This window comes from Plecotus auritus (genome assembly GCF_963455305.1).
Source record: "Plecotus auritus genome assembly, chromosome: 6".
Lineage (NCBI taxonomy): Eukaryota > Metazoa > Chordata > Mammalia > Chiroptera > Vespertilionidae > Plecotus > Plecotus auritus.
Window position 1 is genome coordinate 127,673,380 of NC_137773.1, and position 18,170 is coordinate 127,691,549.

The 18,170-nt window shown below is 43.7% G+C and overlaps 1 protein-coding gene across 1 annotated transcript in view; it reads right to left on the minus strand.

The window, feature by feature from the left end:
- The window catches only part of PTPRG (protein tyrosine phosphatase receptor type G), a 696,636-nt gene that overhangs the window by 19,866 nt on the left and 658,600 nt on the right, over nucleotides 1-18,170 (minus strand). The window contains exons 16-22 of the mRNA XM_080675721.1: nucleotides 13,312-13,408; nucleotides 7,951-8,033; nucleotides 7,628-7,762; nucleotides 6,551-6,685; nucleotides 3,898-4,070; nucleotides 2,425-2,560; nucleotides 1,740-1,886 (exon numbers count right to left, since the gene is read on the minus strand). Of these exons, the coding sequence (XP_080531847.1) occupies nucleotides 1,740-1,886; nucleotides 2,425-2,560; nucleotides 3,898-4,070; nucleotides 6,551-6,685; nucleotides 7,628-7,762; nucleotides 7,951-8,033; nucleotides 13,312-13,408 (906 nt within the window). The remainder of the gene's footprint in view (nucleotides 1-1,739; nucleotides 1,887-2,424; nucleotides 2,561-3,897; nucleotides 4,071-6,550; nucleotides 6,686-7,627; nucleotides 7,763-7,950; nucleotides 8,034-13,311; nucleotides 13,409-18,170) is intronic.

Genomic DNA, 18,170 nt, shown 5'->3' on the forward strand with positions numbered 1-18,170 from the left:
TATATATACACACACACACACACACACACAAACACACACTCTGGCTCATGTTAAAAGAATACATGGGAATGGCCTCCTCCAAACACTAATGTCAAAGGCCCTGGATGCCATTAAGTTTCTGATTCTTATTTTTTCCCCTTCAAGTTCTAAAGTGGTTAGTGCCTGTAAAAGGTCCGATTACCTGGTTCCCAATGGAATGAACGAATTTCTTTGATGAATTTTTAAAAAAGTACATGTACTGCACCAACACTGTAATAGGTATGAAATGGTTTCCTGTGGTTTTTATTTCCATTTCCCTAAAGATGAATGATGTAGAGCATCTTTTCATGTGCTTATTGGTCATTTGTATATTTTCTTTGATAAAATGTGTATTCAAAACTTTTGCCCATTTTTGATTGAGTTGTCTTATTGTTGAGTTGTGAGAGCTCTTTGTACATTCTGGACACAAGTCCTTTGCCAGAAATATGGTTTGCAAAAAAAAAAAAAAAAAGTACATGTAAAATATTACAGAAATAGAAAAGGCAGCATTTAAGAAATGTTGGTATTTAATTATTTTTCAGGAATTCATTTTAAACATTTAAAGTGAGACAGTAATTACCTCAAATCGCTTTTAGAGTACTTTGGATGTTATGGAAGGAGAGCTAGAAATTTGAAATTGTCATGACTGAACTCTGAAATTAATCTTCCTCACTTCCCATCACTTGCTATAATTTGCTTGGCTGTCTCATTTCTTCAGGGGAGAGTCAAATGAAGGTTTCAGAGTCTATGAAAGTTTTACCATGAAAACCAAAACTGTACTGATTCATCTCATTCTTTCCACCTTGATACAAAATGGGAAATTACACATGGGACAGTGTGCAAAAAAAGAGAATTTAAAAGACTGAGAGACTAGGAAATAGAAAAGCACTTAGAGATTAGAGAGACAGACAACATTGGAAAGATAATAAATCCTTTGAGATAACAGCTTTTCTGGTCCTAATTATGTTAACAGCCCTTACAGTCTCTTTTTCTACCTTTATTCCAAGTCAATTCCATATAAACCATAACTGCCTTTAAATTTCATGCCCCTTTCAAAGAAAAAAGAACAACCATTTAGGAAAAGTTAATTTTAGTATTCTTTAGCAGCTCTTTCCTAGTTTCTAAATTATCTGCTAAGATAGTCTTCAATAAGTGTTCTTAATAAGGATAAGATAGGGTAGGGTATTTTTTAGACAGTGAGCACCGATTCTAAAGCATTATGTCATTGTGGTCAGGGGCTGGTGCCCATGTTCAGATAAAGTTGTAAATTGTTCCGAAGAAAATACAGCACCGCACTATCTACTTGGGCCCCAACAATGCATACAGAGGTCAAATTTGGTATTTCTTTGCATTACACCTGAGGAGAACAAAACAGTAATCCACTTTAAATTTTTTTTTAAATATATTTTATTGATTTTTTACAGAGAGGAAGGAAGAGGGATAGATAGTCAGAAACATCGATGAGAGAGAAACATCGATCAGCTGCCTCCTGCACACCCCCCACTGGGGATGTGCCTGCAACCAAGTCACATGCCCTTGACCGGAATCGAACCCGGGACCTCCCAGTCCGCAGGCCGACGCTCTATCCACTGAGCCAAACCGGTTTTGGCAACAGTAATCCACTTTAGTGTGTATGTTCATGCAAAAAAAGACATGACCCCAAACTTGTGGCATTTCTTAATTCCTTGCTTTTTTACCAAAGAAATGTATGAAAACGCTACCTTGAACTGTTTTTCCAGTCGTGTCTTTCCTCCTACTCCTGGTATGAGGATGCTGTTTACATAGCTATGCAGTTGATTTGAAGATACTTCAGTCTCTTTTCCAAGAATGGCTTCCAACAAGGCATCATGGATGAAAATGTACTGCTCCTAACAGGCACAATATATGGCAGTCACTGAGCAAGGCCACTGAGGGGTGACCACTAAAATCTACCTTGGATGAGCTCTTCCCCTAGCAGGGACCTCCCCCTGGATTTCTTCAAGCATTTACCCCTATCTGGTTTGCCCCCATACTTACTTGCTTATCCACTGTAACTTAGTTTAGGGTAAGACTGTGCTGAGTGTAGTTCTATCCTCCCTACCATGCCCCAAACGACAAGTTCAATGTAGCACACGATGGAGAAATGGGAGTTCAATGAAGGACTTTAGAACCGTTCTTTCACATGCTATACATATATTTTTCACTCTCCACAGCCCTAGATCCAACTGTATTGGCTACATAAGTGCTTGTGTAGTTGCTGAGAATTCCACATTTCAGATCCACACAGAAACGGAAAACTGGGAGCCAAAGAATGGTATCACGGCCAGGATACCTTCTAATACAAACCAGTGAATTTTTTCAGGCCCTGAGAGAATGAATCTGTCTCCTCAATACCATTCCACTTGCGGAGCCCGGCAGCCAGCTTACCTCCGTCTGGACGAGGTAGTTGCGCTGCGTCCTGATATGCTTCAGGAAGCCCAGGACGTTCACTGTGCTTTTGTCTTTGATCTGCTGCAGCATGCTGTCGATCACTATGTAGGTGCCTGTTCTGCCCACGCCAGCGCTGGAAGAGAGGAGGACACTCGGTAGGACCTCTTGCTTTCTCATGTAATGAACTGCGACTGGAAAAATTACCACCTCAAGTGCCAGTGAGCATAGAATCACCCTGTTGTTTAGACACGTAATTCATCCTGCATGGCATCCAAACAGGTTCTGAGGACAGGTCCCACTTCCCGAATCTCGATGGGGAGCACAGCCTGCCTTCCTACCACAGGAGCCCCAGGAAGTGGCGCACTGGCTTTCTCGGCCTCCTCGGCAGTCAGCTCCACAGCTGCTGCAGCAGGATGGGGGAATTTCCTTTGCTGGTTCGGCCTGTGCCTGGTTCCCCAATGCTCCCCGTTATTCTGGGGGTGCCCACTGTCCTTTCAGTAAATCCCCTTTCTGCCCAATGCTCCCTGCCAGTATTAGAAAGCTCCTATTTAAAGGGGTGCTTTCCTTTAATAAGCCAGGTATAGAATAAGAATGTCACATCTGGAAAATCTGGCCTCCTCTTCACATTTTTTTTGTTAATCAAAAACGGGAAGATCTAAGCCCTGTGTACTGAGCAGCAAGCTTCTTTAGGCAGTACCCCCACAGCACGTCCCCATCTCACACTGGTGTGTGACCCCCAAGCCCTCGATAGCCATTCATCTCTATTTTAGTGATTCCTAATTTGGTTAGCAAACATGCAGAGTTCTCATGGGATTTTAAACAGAAGATGGGTTCCAACTTCTGCAAAGGACCTTGCAGAGCATGAGAACAGCCCAAACAAGTACTTAGAAAATGCTGTGCAGCTAGAAACATAAATCACAGAGTAAGCAACATCCACCTGAATACCAAAGTGAAAAAAAGGCCAAGAATACAATTACAAACAAAACTCAGCAAGAGCACTTTCTAAACAACCAACTAAGGCCGTTTAAGGTAGTGCAGGAGAGAAGTTTTGAAAATATAATCCTCTCATACACTGTAATTATTTCATGGAACCCACAAGAAAAGCCATAGACAGAAACAAAATCTCTAGGGTGGGAAGCTGTAAAATTGTGTTTAAGGTCAGATTTTTACATATGAGCAGCCTGCAGCTTCCCTATACATAATGGAGATTTTATTAATACAATCATGTTATACAAATCAGAGTATATAAGAGTAGATTTTGTTTTAACCTTAAAAGCAGCAGATGCTTTCTTAATATTGTGGGAATATGGTTGTTTTATGTAACAGTTTTTACTGGTCCCCGTCTTCAACGAAGACTCAGTTTCTAAATCAAACAGCAGCAAGACCACAGCGGTTCAGATTCCCAAGTCCACAGCCCCGCTCTGCCCACTTCGCAGGGCATCCAGGCGGGTGAAAGGAAGCCCAGCCTACCTGCAGTGCACCAGCACCGGGCCCATCTCTGGCGTGCGGGCGGCTGAGGACCTCCGCACAAAGGTCAGGACGGGGAGGGCGTATTCGGGGACGCCCATGTCAGGCCACTGCGTGTAGTGGTACTGGATCACCACCCTCTCGTTCTGGCGGCCCTTGGGATTTCCCTTCTGACCCTAGAGGAAGGTGAACACAGACATCTTTACACTGAGTGTGAGCATTCTGGGTAACAGGACCCCTGGCCTCGTTCTCCCCAGCTGCTGCTCCTGGCCAGGTTATTTCCTCTCTGTGGCATCTCCTGCCATAAATGGAGACATTTTCCCAGCTGGACGAGAAGTATCAGACATCGCTTAGGAGAAAAATGGTTTAGGACGGTACCAAGAATGAATGCTTAAAATCTGTTTTTTGGACTTGGAACCATACAAAGCACTTTGTAATTTGCCCACTGGCCTCATTCCTGACTTCCTGCCCTGCCTCCAGAGGCCTCCTCATGCCTTGCTTTCCGCTGACAGTGGCCAGGACCTCCACTTTCGCTCCACACCCAGAGGGACCTTCAGGAGCCCAAGTGCAGGTGGACCCTGAGTGACAACTGAGTCTCAATCTCTTTAAATTTATCATTTTATAAATTAACTAGAGGCCCGGTGCACGAAAATTCATGCCCTTGGGTGGGTCCCTCAGCCCGGCCTGCACCCTCTCGCAGTCTGGGAACCCTCAGGGGATGTCCGACTAACAGCTTAGGCCTGCTCACCAGCCAGAGCTATCCCCTGGGGAGTGGGCCTAAGCCACAGTCTGGCTTCCCTCTGTGGGAGGCGACTGGCCAGCGCTGGCCAGCGAGTGGCTGGCTCTGCCCCGATTCATCCTGCTGCCATCACAGGTGGCCTCCCTCTGTGGAAGGCAACCCCGGCAGGCCAATCGGGGGACGGTGCCGGCCCTGCCATCCCCGATCACCATCCCCTCCGCCTGCTGGCACCTGCCTTGGCTGGCCTGGCACCACCCGCTCGCTGGCCCCACCCTTCCGCTGTTTGGTCAATTTGCATATTACCCTTTTATTATATAAGATTTTTCGTAGTACTTTTCCTTTAAGTGGCTGAACTTTTTACATTTTAACTACTTTAGATAAAAAATTTCTCCAAACAGATTACTTACTATGATACTGCTTTTCTTATATACCTCTAAAAACTAAAAAACAAATGAACAAAACAAAACAAAAAGGTTTGCTGGCTCAGGGTCATTACTAAATCAGCACTGTGGCCTGCGGGGTGCTTGGCCCTGCGCTACAAGGCCCCCAATGGCTCTGATTTCTTAATTCTTCTGTGAACTCTCATTTTCAATTACTACTTTATCCTATTATCAGTGTGCAAAACATCTAAAGTTCTTATGTACGTCCTCCTCTGACTTAAGCTGTTTCTAAAATTAAGAGTAAGTGGCCCATGTTTAAATACCGGAAGGGTTTCCCTGAGTAATGGGCTTTGCAAGTAGAAATTGATTGCTTACTTGCACCAGCTCAGTTCTATTAGAGAGAACACAGATAATGCAGTGCTGCTGACTTTTATATACTCTGCCATTCTTGGGGGAAAAACTAAACGAAGAAAGGACTCAATAACCTTGGACCCCAGGTGGTCTTCAGAGCAACAAATTGTATATAATAATTTGAATAAGTGAATTCTTCTGGAGTAAGGGGCTACAGCTCTATCACATTCTCAACGATGCCCAAGACTCAAAAACAAAACAAAACAAAAATCGGTCAAGACCCACTGCTACAAACAGCCAATACTCAAAGTCTCCACAGAGTAACTAGTCCACATTCTCAACGGGCATCGGTCCAGAGGACCCAGTGCTGCTGTCCTGATCGGAGTCTCGTTGGGACCATGGAGTTTGAACATCCCGAGACTCACACCCCGTGGAAAGGCTGCCTTCAGGTTATCTGTTCCTCTTGCCCAAACTCCGCGGGGCAAAACAAAGTGAAGTGGGTTTCTTCACTCCAGCCCTCTGACCACTCGTGCCACTGCACCTTTCCAAGGGGGGATATGGATTATGTAGCATTAGTTTTCCACACTTATTAGTAGCATCCTGTAGCCTTCGTGTTCCTTGAAAGCTGTCAGAAAATTGGAATTAAAAAGCTAATGCAAGCTCTGGCCGGATTGGCTCAGTGGCTGGAGTGTCAGCCGTGGACTGAAGGATCCTGGGTTTGATTCCGGTCCAGGGCATGTGCCGGTTGCAGGCTCAGTCCCCAGCCCTGGTGGGGGCAGGTGCGGGAGGCAACCGATAGATGTGTCTCTCTCACATCAATGTTTCTTTCTATCTCCCCCCCTCCCTTCCACTCTTTCTGGTGAGGATTAGCAACAAAAGCAAAGCAAAACAAAAGCTAACACAGACACTGACGTATCTGCCGGGTACCAAAACCTAAGATTCTAAAACGAAGCCTTCTTCAGGAAGAGGTTAAAGAACTCAGGCCAGTTAAATCCTATTCTGTGCTTTGCCAATATCCTTCACACCAAACAGTGGTGACAATCAAAAGAGTTGTGAAAAACATGCTTTAAAATATTTTCAAAAACCCAAGCTGGTTATGAGAACTGGCCTTGGTTGTGCGGTCATTTCTGTGCAAGTTTAAAAAGAGCCGCCTGGCAGCCCCCATCCCCCGCAACTGCCTTGATACCTTCTTCACTTTTGCATTTCTGACTGAGAAACGACGGACAGTGTAGCAGGCATGGACTTTTGTGCTCTTCAGTGTGACAATAATGTTTCCATACTCCTCACTGTTCTCTGTCGGCCAATACTGATCACATTTTCGCTGCAAAAAAAAAAAAAGTTGTAAATGGCATATGCAATTCTTGCCACAATTGTACTGTTGATAATGTAACTTCAAGAGACAGTGTTAAAGCGCAGGTAGTATCGCATGTAGCCGACAGAAAAGGAACTCATGGGCTACAAGTCACGGGCTGGCAGGACCTCTGAAGAGGTTCCTCTCGGACAAGATCATTACAGAAATGATCATCTTTCAACACATGATATACTACCAAGCAGGCTAAAGAAGAGATCTGCATGTTGGACCCGTGAGAAATGTGGGTGGGATCTGTTATAAAGGGAGCTGGAGGAAGGCGGGCTGCATGCACAGCTGGGGCTGCCGAAGGATAAATGGGGACTCCAGCAGCCAAAGTGAAGCTGCAGTGATTCGAGCACCAAGCCTGCATCTTAGCCCTCATTCCAGCCCAAACCAGCATCATCGGTTGTGAGTTGATCATCTAACGCGCTAAAACACGGACCATCATCTTGCAAAAGGTTCCTTTAATGCCGACCCCGGTGCTAAGGCGGTCTCTTCACCTCCCTGTCTGAACTGTTCCTAGTTCTCTGGCTACACTGTTTCTTCCGACTCCCCTGCTTTTGTTCTCTCCACCCCGACACGTGGCCGCCCCTCCTGTCCTTTTCAGCCTGTGCAACTCTCCTCTTCACTCACTGTTCAAATCTCATTTCAAATACTGGTTTCTTTACAAACTGTCTGTGCGAGAAGACACAGCCATCCATTTCCAACATCGCCCCGATACCTGCTCCTCTCGTATCCCAGGTGACCCATGCCTACCAGAGCATGGCCAGGTGAGGGCAGGGGCGCTCCTCATTCCTGTAACTCCACGCTTGGTCAAGGCTCCCCGCCCCCTCCCTCCCCCGCAACACACACACAGCAGGTGCTCCATAAATATGTTTTTTGAACAAGGATATATGATTAAGAGGCTCTTACTCTTCCTTTTTCCACAAGGTTTGTAATCATGATGATGATTCCAGTGTTTTGTTCCCATATCATCCTCCAGAAATCTTCAAATGTAGACTTTAAAGGGCCCTGGGTGGCGATGTAGGCTTTTGCTTTGTTGTAACCCTTCGAAGATGACACAGCACAAAGTCAGATGGAAGCAGTATCACAGAGCAGTTAATAATTCAAGTGCCAGCCAAGCAGGACAGGCTGTGCTTCTAGTGAAAGTTCTGTGTAGCACTACAACACACCAGAACCTCTCCCCGGCACTCTCCAATGGTCAGAAACAGGCGTATAAAAACAGCTTGACTTACATCGACATAGTTTGCATTAATGTAGTCGCTGTGCTTAGAGTCCTTTCCTGGTAGAGGTCTTAACTTCACCCTACTGTGATCATCTGTGGAGGATAAGAAAACAAAAGAGCAAACCAACATGTACAATTCCGAAAGTAGCAGCATTCTGAAGCACGAAACAGGCCGAAAGGTTATGTGACACCTCCCAGAAGACCCCTGAAATCTTTCGTCAGAAGAACAAAAATTAAAAGACCCAGCATCTGAACCTCACGTAAAAAACACAGCCTCATGCTCTGACCTGTGAGTGCCCCACAATGCAGACTGAGGTCCTTGTTAGTTTATAACCACTGCAAGTTGCGACCCTCCAAAATTTCCTTGTCCTACACTTTAAATCCAGTTTCCAAGGCCTCTGATTAACCTATGCCCCCCTCCCCTCCCCATTACTACAAATATTAAAAAGTGATTGTTAGGAAACACAACGAAGTTTTTGGGTAACGGACATTCTTAAATGCATGGCTTAGACCACAGGCACCCTTTAGAAATGATCTGTTTTAAAAGAATGTACTTAGGAATGCTTTTGATTTTGATGAATCCACTATTACATTTTTTTATTGTTCTAATTTTTAAAGTTCTCAGGTACTGTTGAATTATTTAATTGTTAAGTGTGGTATCAAAATGCAGTTATTTTAAAACGGGGAAAAATCTCTTATTGTACAGAATATTGTCTTTGCAATATTTTTGTATACAGTAATTGTTTGTTCTATCAAGTCCACAGCATCTATTTTCAGCAGTTTTCACGGCTAAATTAAATCCGAGTCTCTGCCGCCCCAACAGAGTTTACGGCATTGAGGGAGCTACAGCTGCCTGTAAGGGTACTGTCCTTGCACGGCTCTGAAGTCAATGACCAGATTTTAGGATCCACTTAACCTGAGCTGTGACCAAAAGTGGGTGATGCTATGTGCCTCTAGTTGCCCGACAAAGTGAGCTTGTGTTTTTAGGATAACAAACTAAATAAAATAAAGCTGAGGTCATAATTTTATTTTCCCTAGCTAGAAATGGGCAAAAGCCAATTTACATTTCTGTTTATAGTCATGGCCATCCAAGGCTAGTTCAAAAAGAAGCCCAATGAATGGATTAGCCCAGACACGACTGACTGATTGTATCAAGCACCTTTTTAAAGCCGTCTACCTTCTGGGAACCATGAATGGCTTGTTCTGACAAACTCAGACTATAGTTGACATGAACAGGACTGCCTGATTGAAATAGGCCCCGAAAAATTTCAGTAAGGCATGTGGATACAAACTGTTCTGTGTTCTTAGCTTTATATTGTCAATTATTTCTCAGAGGGACCAATAAAAATAATCCTTCAAGTTGCAATTTCACATTTAGTTAATAAGGTAATACAATGGTTAAGTAGATCAATGCAGGCAGGAGTCGGCGTGCTGGCGTCCACATTTACCTTAAAAGCTGTGATGCTTTGTGAGAAAGTTGTTTTTCCAGCACATTCAAGGACAAATTTTACTTGTTCCATGGCATTTCCATGCTACTCTCTGCTCTGCAGAGGTATCAACATAGGGGTAGACCAAGGTGATAAGTGATATGCCCAAAACCTGGCCAAATGGCCAGGAGGACACCAAAACCCAGCTCTCTGAACTCAAGACCAATACAATCATAATGGACCTGTGAAAGTGTAACCACAGCTAATTGGAGACACTGGTTTTCCAGCAAAACTATGACCCTTGCTCACGTTACACAGAAGCTGCTTTGATTTCCTCCCTTTGCTTTGCCACATATGTTTAGCCAAGAGAGTGAGGTCACTAGAAGTAAAGATTGTTGTGGTGGAGAGAAAGGTATGAATGGACATATGCAAGACACATGCATGTATAGATCACTGCTTTAGTCATATGAGCTACAAATTCTCACAATCTCAGCACGAGCCTTGACTGGATTGGCCAACAAATACCTCCAGAGTCAATTCACTCAAAGATGGAGAGAAAAGAAAAGTTTGACTCTTCTTCCTTGTTCTCTTGTTTACCTGCTCCTTCTCTCAGATAACTGAAACAGATACTCTTTATCAAAAAATGACTTGTGGTTCTTTTAAAACTTTATCTAGAGGAAGAAGTAAAACTACATTCATAGATGACACAATCTTGTATTTAGAAATTCTAAGGAATCCACACAAGAATAACTATTAGAACTAATAAATTAGTTCAGCCACGGTTGTAAGATACCATATAAACATACAAAAACCAACTATTTCTATACATTCAGTGAACAATCTGAACATAAAATTAAGTAGACAATTCCATTTAAAATAGCATTAAAAACAATAAAATACCCAGCAATATACTGCATAAAAATGTAGCACCTTTAAAATGCAGACTATAAAACATTGTTGAAAGAAATAAAAGATGACCTAAGTAAATGGAAAGACATCCCATCTTAATGAATTGAAAGACTATTGTTAAGATGGCAGTGCTTCCCAAATTAATCTACAGATTTGATGCAATCCGTATCAAAATCCCAGCTATGCTTTTTCTTACAGTAATAAACAAGCTGATCCTTTAGCCAATTCATGTGGAAACACAAGGGGCCCAGATTAGCCGGGGAAAAAATCTTGAAGAAGAACAAAGTTGGAAGACTCACAGTTCCCCAACTTCAAAAGCTTATTACAAAGCTATAATCAGTAATCAAGACAGTGTAGTACTGACATAAGGATAGACGTTAATGGAATAGAATTGAGAGTCCAGAAATAAACCCTTACACCTATGGTCAGTTAATTTGCATTAAAGGTCCTAAGACAATTCAATGGGGAAAAGAAGAGTCTTTTCAACAAATAGTACTGGGACAACTGGATATCAATATACAAAGAATGAAGTTGATCCCTACGTCACACCATATACAAATATTAATTTAAAATTGGTCAAAGACTAAATGTAAAAGCTAAAACCATATTCATGACTGTGGATTAGGCAATGATTTCTTAGGTATTACACCAAAAGCATAGGCAACAAAATAAAAAACAGATACATAGGATTTCACCATAATTTAAAAAAAATAGGGTGACCCATAAATGTATGCACACACTTTAAATAATTATAAAGGCAGTGTTTATTAAAGTACATTTCATTTTCAAAATTGAGCTATCAGCTGTTACAGTGTGTATACATTTTTTAGGGACTCTCTTATATGTGCATCAAAGAAGGACACCATTAAGAAAGTGAGAGGGCAATGCACAGAATGAGAGAAAATGTTTGCAAATCTGTCCGATCAGAATGTCTAAAGAACTCAAACTGGAAAAAAAGGATAAGTAATCCATTTTAAACATGGACAAAGAATGTGAAGAGATATTTCTCTAAAGAAAACATACAAATGGCCAATAAGTACATGAAAAGATGGTCAACATCACTAACCACTAGGGAAATGGAAATCAAAATCACGGTGAGATACTACTTCACATGCATTAGGATGGCTCTTATAAAAAAAAAAAAAAAAAAAAAAAAGCGCCGAAACCGGTTTGGCTCAGTGGATAGAGCGTCAGCCTGCGGACTGAAGGGTCTCGGGTTCGATTCCGGTCAAGGGCATGTACCTTGGTTGCGGGCACATCTCCAGTGGGAGGTGTGCAGGAAGCAGCTGATCGATGTTTCTCTCTCATCGATGTTTCTAACTCTCTATCCCTCTCCCTTCCTCTCTGTAAAAATCAATAAAATATATTTTAAAAAAAATGTAACAAGTGTTGATGAGAATGTGGAGACACTGAAACCCTAATATATTGCTGGCTGGAATGTCAAGTGGTGCAGCCACTTTGGAAAACAGTTTGGGAGTTCTTAAACATTTTAAACATAAACTTACCACATGACCTAGCTATTGCATTCCTAAGTATAATCCCAAGAGAATTAAAGATATATGTCTACGCAAAACCATATATACAAATGTTCGTAGCAGCATTATTCATAATAAAAAAATTAGGATAATACAAATGTCCATTAAATGAGTAAGCAAAACGTGGTATATCTATAGCACAGGGTATTATTTATAAGAAGGACTTAAATACTGATACAGCTATAACATGGATAAATCTTGAAAACATCATGCTATGTAGAAGAAGCCAGACACAGAGGGCTCCATGTTGTCTGATTGCCTTTATATAAAATGACAACATAGGCAAACCCATAGAGACAGAAAGTAGGTAAGTGGTTTCTAGGGAGTTTAGGGGAAAAGGGATGGGTGTGGCTGGGTAATGGGTTTCCTGTTGGGTGCTAAGAATGTTCTATAGCTAGATAGTGGTGATGGTCCTACAACTCTGACTCCACTAAAAAGCACTGGAATGTAAACTAGCTCTAAATGGGTGAATTTAATGGTATGTGAATTATATCTCACTGAAGTATTACAGACTCCAGCACTGTTCAAATTCAAGTGGTCCAATTTAAATGCACTATTAAATAAAACTCTATAATGTGTTCCTTACCATCATGTATGTTAACCATAAACATCTGTGCCCTGCCCTTAATAGGACAGATATATTATCTGCCAGTGACCCAAGCACCGATGTCTACGAAAGTGGCAATCTGGCCACAGAAGTGGCCTGTGCTCCTATGGTATTCCTGGGCTCCATAAGAATAACACTTATTTGTCCTAGCCGGTTTGGCTCAGTGGATAGAGTGTCGGCCTGCAAATTGAAGAGTCTCAGGTTTGATTCCAGTCAAGGGCACATGCCAGATTGCAGGCTCGATCTCCAGTGGGGGACATGCAGGAGGCAGCCGATCAATGATTCTCTCTCAGCATTGATGTTTCTATCTCCCTCTCCCTTCCTTTCTGAAATCAATAAAAATATATTAAAAAAAAAAATAACACTTGAGCCCGGGATCTTCAGGATACTCTTGACCCTGGAAATACGTTGGATATGATTAAACACGTGGACCACAGGACTGGAGGCTCACCACTTAGGGCAGAGACCAATTACCTAGTCTTAGAAAGATGGCTTTGAAAGTCAACTTACTTGATTCAATTTCAGAATTTCTATTTGTATTAAAAGATTTGGCTCTCACTGGTTAAAACAATGTCAAGATAGCCACATGACATTAAAATTTTTTGGTTTCACATATGGAGTCACATGTGAAAACAGTGAAGCTCAGAACATTTTCTTTTAATCATCTTATTATTAAGATTAATGAAAGAGATCCTACAGCTTAATGAAAGACTAAGGGGGCAGAAAATGTCCCCATTTCTTCCTGGGTCCTGTTGAAGACGGGTGAATGACAGATAACTTGCAAGGGTAGTTCTTCGTTGGCACCCTGATTCTGATGCTTGGCTTTCAGCTTATACCCGGCATGAAGATTTAATCTCCTCGCAGTTGAAGAGAGCTTGAAGTTGATTACTCACATGCTAAAATGTTGATGTATCTGTTTTTGTGCTTGTTATCTGGATGATTGGAATGTTCTGCGGTGATGTTCATGTCAGCCGTACAGCGTTGGACTTCCTAGTGAAGAAAGCGCAAGATTTCAGAGGTTTTAGACACACTTGAGACGTTGAACAAGAAGCACAAAGTATTCACTCAATCCCTAGTCACTGTCACTGTTACCTCCCCAAACAACTTCAGAAATAATTAGTACTGACATATTCCTAACAAAGTTAGGAGGGATGTGAATAAGATAAAAGGATTTCATTCTTTACTAATTCATCAATCATCTACTTTAATACAGATTTGTCCCTAGACATGGGGATTACAAAAGAGTATCTCTTTTTAAGTCTGTCACAGTCTCATGGGGGAGAAAACCATGCAAAAAGATGATAGTCAAGCATGATTAACAGAAAAGAGGCCTGTAGAAATTAGGGTTGGAACATAGAGGAATGTCAGGCGGGAGATCATTCACGGGTCCTAAAGAATGAGCCAGCATTTTTCAGGCAGACGTATAAAGCCCCACCATGAGTTGCAATATGCTTATCAATTATATAGTCTCAATTAAAAAATTATTTGAGAGCGGGGGGAGGAAAGGGTAGAAGGAGGGAGGGAGAGGAATAGGGAGAGAGAGAGGGAGAGAGAGAAACTGATGAGAGAGAGAGAGAGAGAGAGAGAGAGAGAGAGAGAGAGAGAGAGAAACATTGATTTGTTGTTTCACTTATTTATACATTCATTGGTAGCTTCTTGGATGTGCCCTGACCAGGGATCAAACCTACAACCTGGGCGTATTGGGATGACGGTCTAACTAACTGAGCTACCTGGTCAGGGCTACATAGCCCCATTTTATAACTGTCAGATTGCAAATTGACTATAATAAGTCAGCCCTGAAATGACGCTGATATATAGCCCAATCGTCATATCTGGCTCAAATATATGTCTCTGATAATTATTTGTGAACTCTAATTTTATTTAAATCACCCTTCTTTAGAAAAACAGAAGCAGCAATTCTCATTGGCTACCTGTGCCATGGGTCTAAACACCATCCATTAGCCTAAACCAGGTTGCTGTAAAGTCAATCTTTTCTACACTGTTATGCTTCAAACCCAAGGAAGTGCTGGCGCTAACTAGTAAGGGAAGTCCTTGGCAGCGCGCAGCTGCTCCAGAGCAGGAGCACAGTGGCCGGATAACCAGGAGGCAGTTTTCCATGCGGCAGCTGCAGCAGCGTTTAGGAGCTCGCAGACTTTCTGTCACAGAGGAGTCGCAGAGCAATTGTGGATGTTTTCCACAGTGTTTACGTCGGGCATCACGAACACACAACTTGCACATTCACAGAGGACTTCCGGTGACGAGGCCTCTCCTCTCCGAGGAGGAACCCGCTTTAGTCAAAGCAGCCCAGGTGTACAAGGGGTGCCCTCTACTGAAAGAAACCACATTCATGGCTCCTGGTTCTGGGACATTGTATATGGAATTTTTCATAATTGTGGGCCCTCCCAGTTGTCCATTAAAAAGAGAAGAAAAGCCCACAGGCATGAATTCAACACACTCTTCTGTGTGTTTCATGACAATGCTTACCCTTTTCTTACTCTTAAGTGTGATAAACTCTGATAATTTCTATTCTCGTGGTTTATAGCCTATGGCTTGGCAAATGCTGGTTTAAAGAGGCCTAAGGCTGCCTTCGGCTCTTTTCCCTAAAACTAGATAAAGTGTTGGGCACAGAGCGATGGGTCTGAGATCTCAACATGGACAAGAGCACAGCGATGCTCACCATACTCTGCGCATCTGGGGAGCTGGGCCTTCAGAATGGCCTAGAAAGCACGGGGAATGCTCTTTTGAACAGTATCAGGGCAGAGAGCCTTTGAAAATGGATCTGTCTTCTGGAAAACATGAATCAATCTATGCACAGATCCCTGAAAAACGTGACACCCTTTGCTTCTGGGTTTTGAAGGTCATGGGCTGGCATGTACCTCTGCAGGGCTGAGCTGCTGAAAGTGTGCCGAGAGACCCCAGCTTCTAGTGCTGTAGTCTGGGATGCGCTTTGTTTGCTGGTATTTCCCCCCACTGTGTAAGTCTGACCACCCCAGCCATGGACTGAGGTTGAGCCTCTATTATAATGTAATGCAATTGACCGAGCCTGCTTGGGAGCAGCTGTCTGCACTGCTTACAGCAGTCATCCGATATGGCCAATCAGACTGTGGTTGTCTAAAACCCTCCATTGGATCCGTTGCCTCTATTTCACTTTTCCAATTATGTGAATGACAGAAAACACAGAATAGTCATAAACCATGTTAGATCTGATTTTATTAGAAACCAGGGCGTTTGCCTAAGGCCTTGCGATTTTGTCTTGTTGATAGTGATGTCATCTGTAATTCCTTGCAGTGCTGCCTGGCTCATTCAGATGATAACATCATCTGATCTCGGAGAGCGGCTTTCCCCATCAGAACTGGCATTTCAAAGTCAATGTGATTTTAATAGGTGCTGAAACCTTCTAAGTGACAGTGGCGGATGGAGTGTGTATAGGAAAGTTACCTACTTAGCCCTCTGACAAAAAGTTTAGGATTTGAGCTTGTAAGTATTTTACTGTCCATATAACAAAGCTGGAATTCTCAAAACGATATCCTTAGTATTAAGAGGTACACAGCCACAGAAGACAAGAGATTTAAAATGTGGTGAAACTTCAAAAATGAACAAACAAACACACTAAGAGCTGATAGATACTCAGGATTCCTGGGCGGTGAAGCAGCATAATCCCCCTCTGCATGGAGACCTGCTGTCCTGCCATCAGAGGCATAATTGGAACAAATTAACTGGACGAAAATACACCTGGACATCTCTCGGCTGCCTCAGCGTCACAGCAGGCCAAGGAGACGCTGAGGCACCCATGTGAGACCGTGCGTGTACCATTCTCGGGGCTGGGTTCAGCCAGCTGCTGGTCACACTGCATCATCCCGCCTGGACTCCGCTCAGGCCACAAACTGCTGCCCACGATTTCCTTTCAACGCTGCCCTGACGCTGCATCCTCTCCCTCAGAACGCCCGGGCGGGTGGGGAGGGTGGTTCCACATTCCTAGCCAGCCTCTCCAGTGCCCATCCCACCCCTCACCAACCCCCTCCCCGTTCCCAGATGGTGTTAGCTCTGTGCCCTCTGACTCCTGTGCTCAGCTTCCTGCCACTTACCTCGCTCCTAGCTCCCCATGCCGGTCCTCTGCCCCCGCCACCCAGATGTCTAAGGAAAAGCGCCGCCTCACGGCTCCAGAAAGCCAGCCAGTCTTTGAGGGTCATCGTAAGATAAAATGATCTTTTCTACGCAATTTGTGGAACTGGGCTCACTCACTTTTTTCTCACCCTTCGTATGAACCTCAACTTAGTCAACCATGATTTTCTTCATAATAAGGGTTTAAAAATGCTTTTCTTCAAGGCATTTAAGATCCAAACTGGCATTTTGTCCCTGAGGCTCAGGAAACTCTACAGGGTCTTTCCCTGCAGGTGGCGGTCTGCACGCAAAATCACCCCTCTGTTCCACTGATGGCCTGGGCCACACACACTCTGCATCTCACATAAAGTGACTGTGGCCGCCGGTCCCTCAGTGCAGGGGCTCAGGTGGACACGGCTTTGTTCTCTGGATTCAAGATGAGCAACGGGCCCAAATTTAGCTCAGCTGGAGTTAATTGTAACCGAGGCAATGCCCTCAAGGATCTGGTCAAGGGTCCTGAACCTCTGGCCTCATCCTGCACTCTCCTGCCCTGGCCTATTAATCCTGTCGACCCCAGGGGCCCGAGCTCCCCTTTATGAAGGGTCATGCGAGCACTGCGCCTGAGGGAGTCCCTGGATGATGGCGGTGGAGCCTGGGAGATGAGGTTGAAGTCGGCTCAGGCAGCCAAGGGAACAGTCACTGACCGCCTCCCGAGACAATGATTGATATTATGTCCAGTGACTGCAAAAGCCGCTAAAGGTATAACGTGGCTAGCTTTTCACTGGCTCCAAAATTTACCCAAGACAAAAAGCTTGCTTTCAGCATCACCAGAAATACCAGTGAACCGTTTTTCTCATTCTCCTCCAAGCAGCAAAATTCTGAGAATGTAACAGCTATTCACAATTTTTTTCCCCCACTGCCATCCATGATTTTTTGACAAGATGGGGCAAATAGAACTTTCGGTGAAATACCCAATCATTCCACAGGGATCTGCTCTTCCGCGCTCCCCCGGACGCTGTGTCTGTGTGAGCACTTAGGTTGCTTGGCCCTCTGCCGTCGCTGGAATACACACCGGCCTGCACCCAGCACACTGAACTTGAGGGCAGGGTCGCTCTTTAACTCCCCCTTGTACTTTATATTGTGGCAGAGATTACCAGGCACTCGTCCCTGTTACATGAGCTGTTCTATTCTTAATGGCCAAATATCCACTGGCAAGTGGTATTACTCTATAATCTTAAGATAGTTCTTTAACTAATTTTAGGGCTTTATTCAGATGTTACATAAAATTTTTATAAGTCAGCTTCCCAGAAATCTGGGAAGACTCTAGACCAGGGGTGGGCAAACTTTTTGACTCGAGGGCCACAATAGGTTCTTAAACTGGACCGGAGGGCCGGAACAAAAGCATGGATGGAGTGTTTGTGTGAACTAATATAAATTCAAAGTAAAGGAGTGGAGGGGAGAGCAAGAGAACCGGATAGAACAGCTGGATCCGGCCCGCGGGCCGTAGTTTGCCCATGGCTGCTCTAGACCAAAAAGACCATGTCACGGGATGCTGGTATCCTCGGTGGGGGCCCCTGAATTTTGGCTCCTCCCCCTGCCCCATTTTCAATCGCCAAGGTGATGGTTGGCCCCTCAGCGGCATGATGGGTCT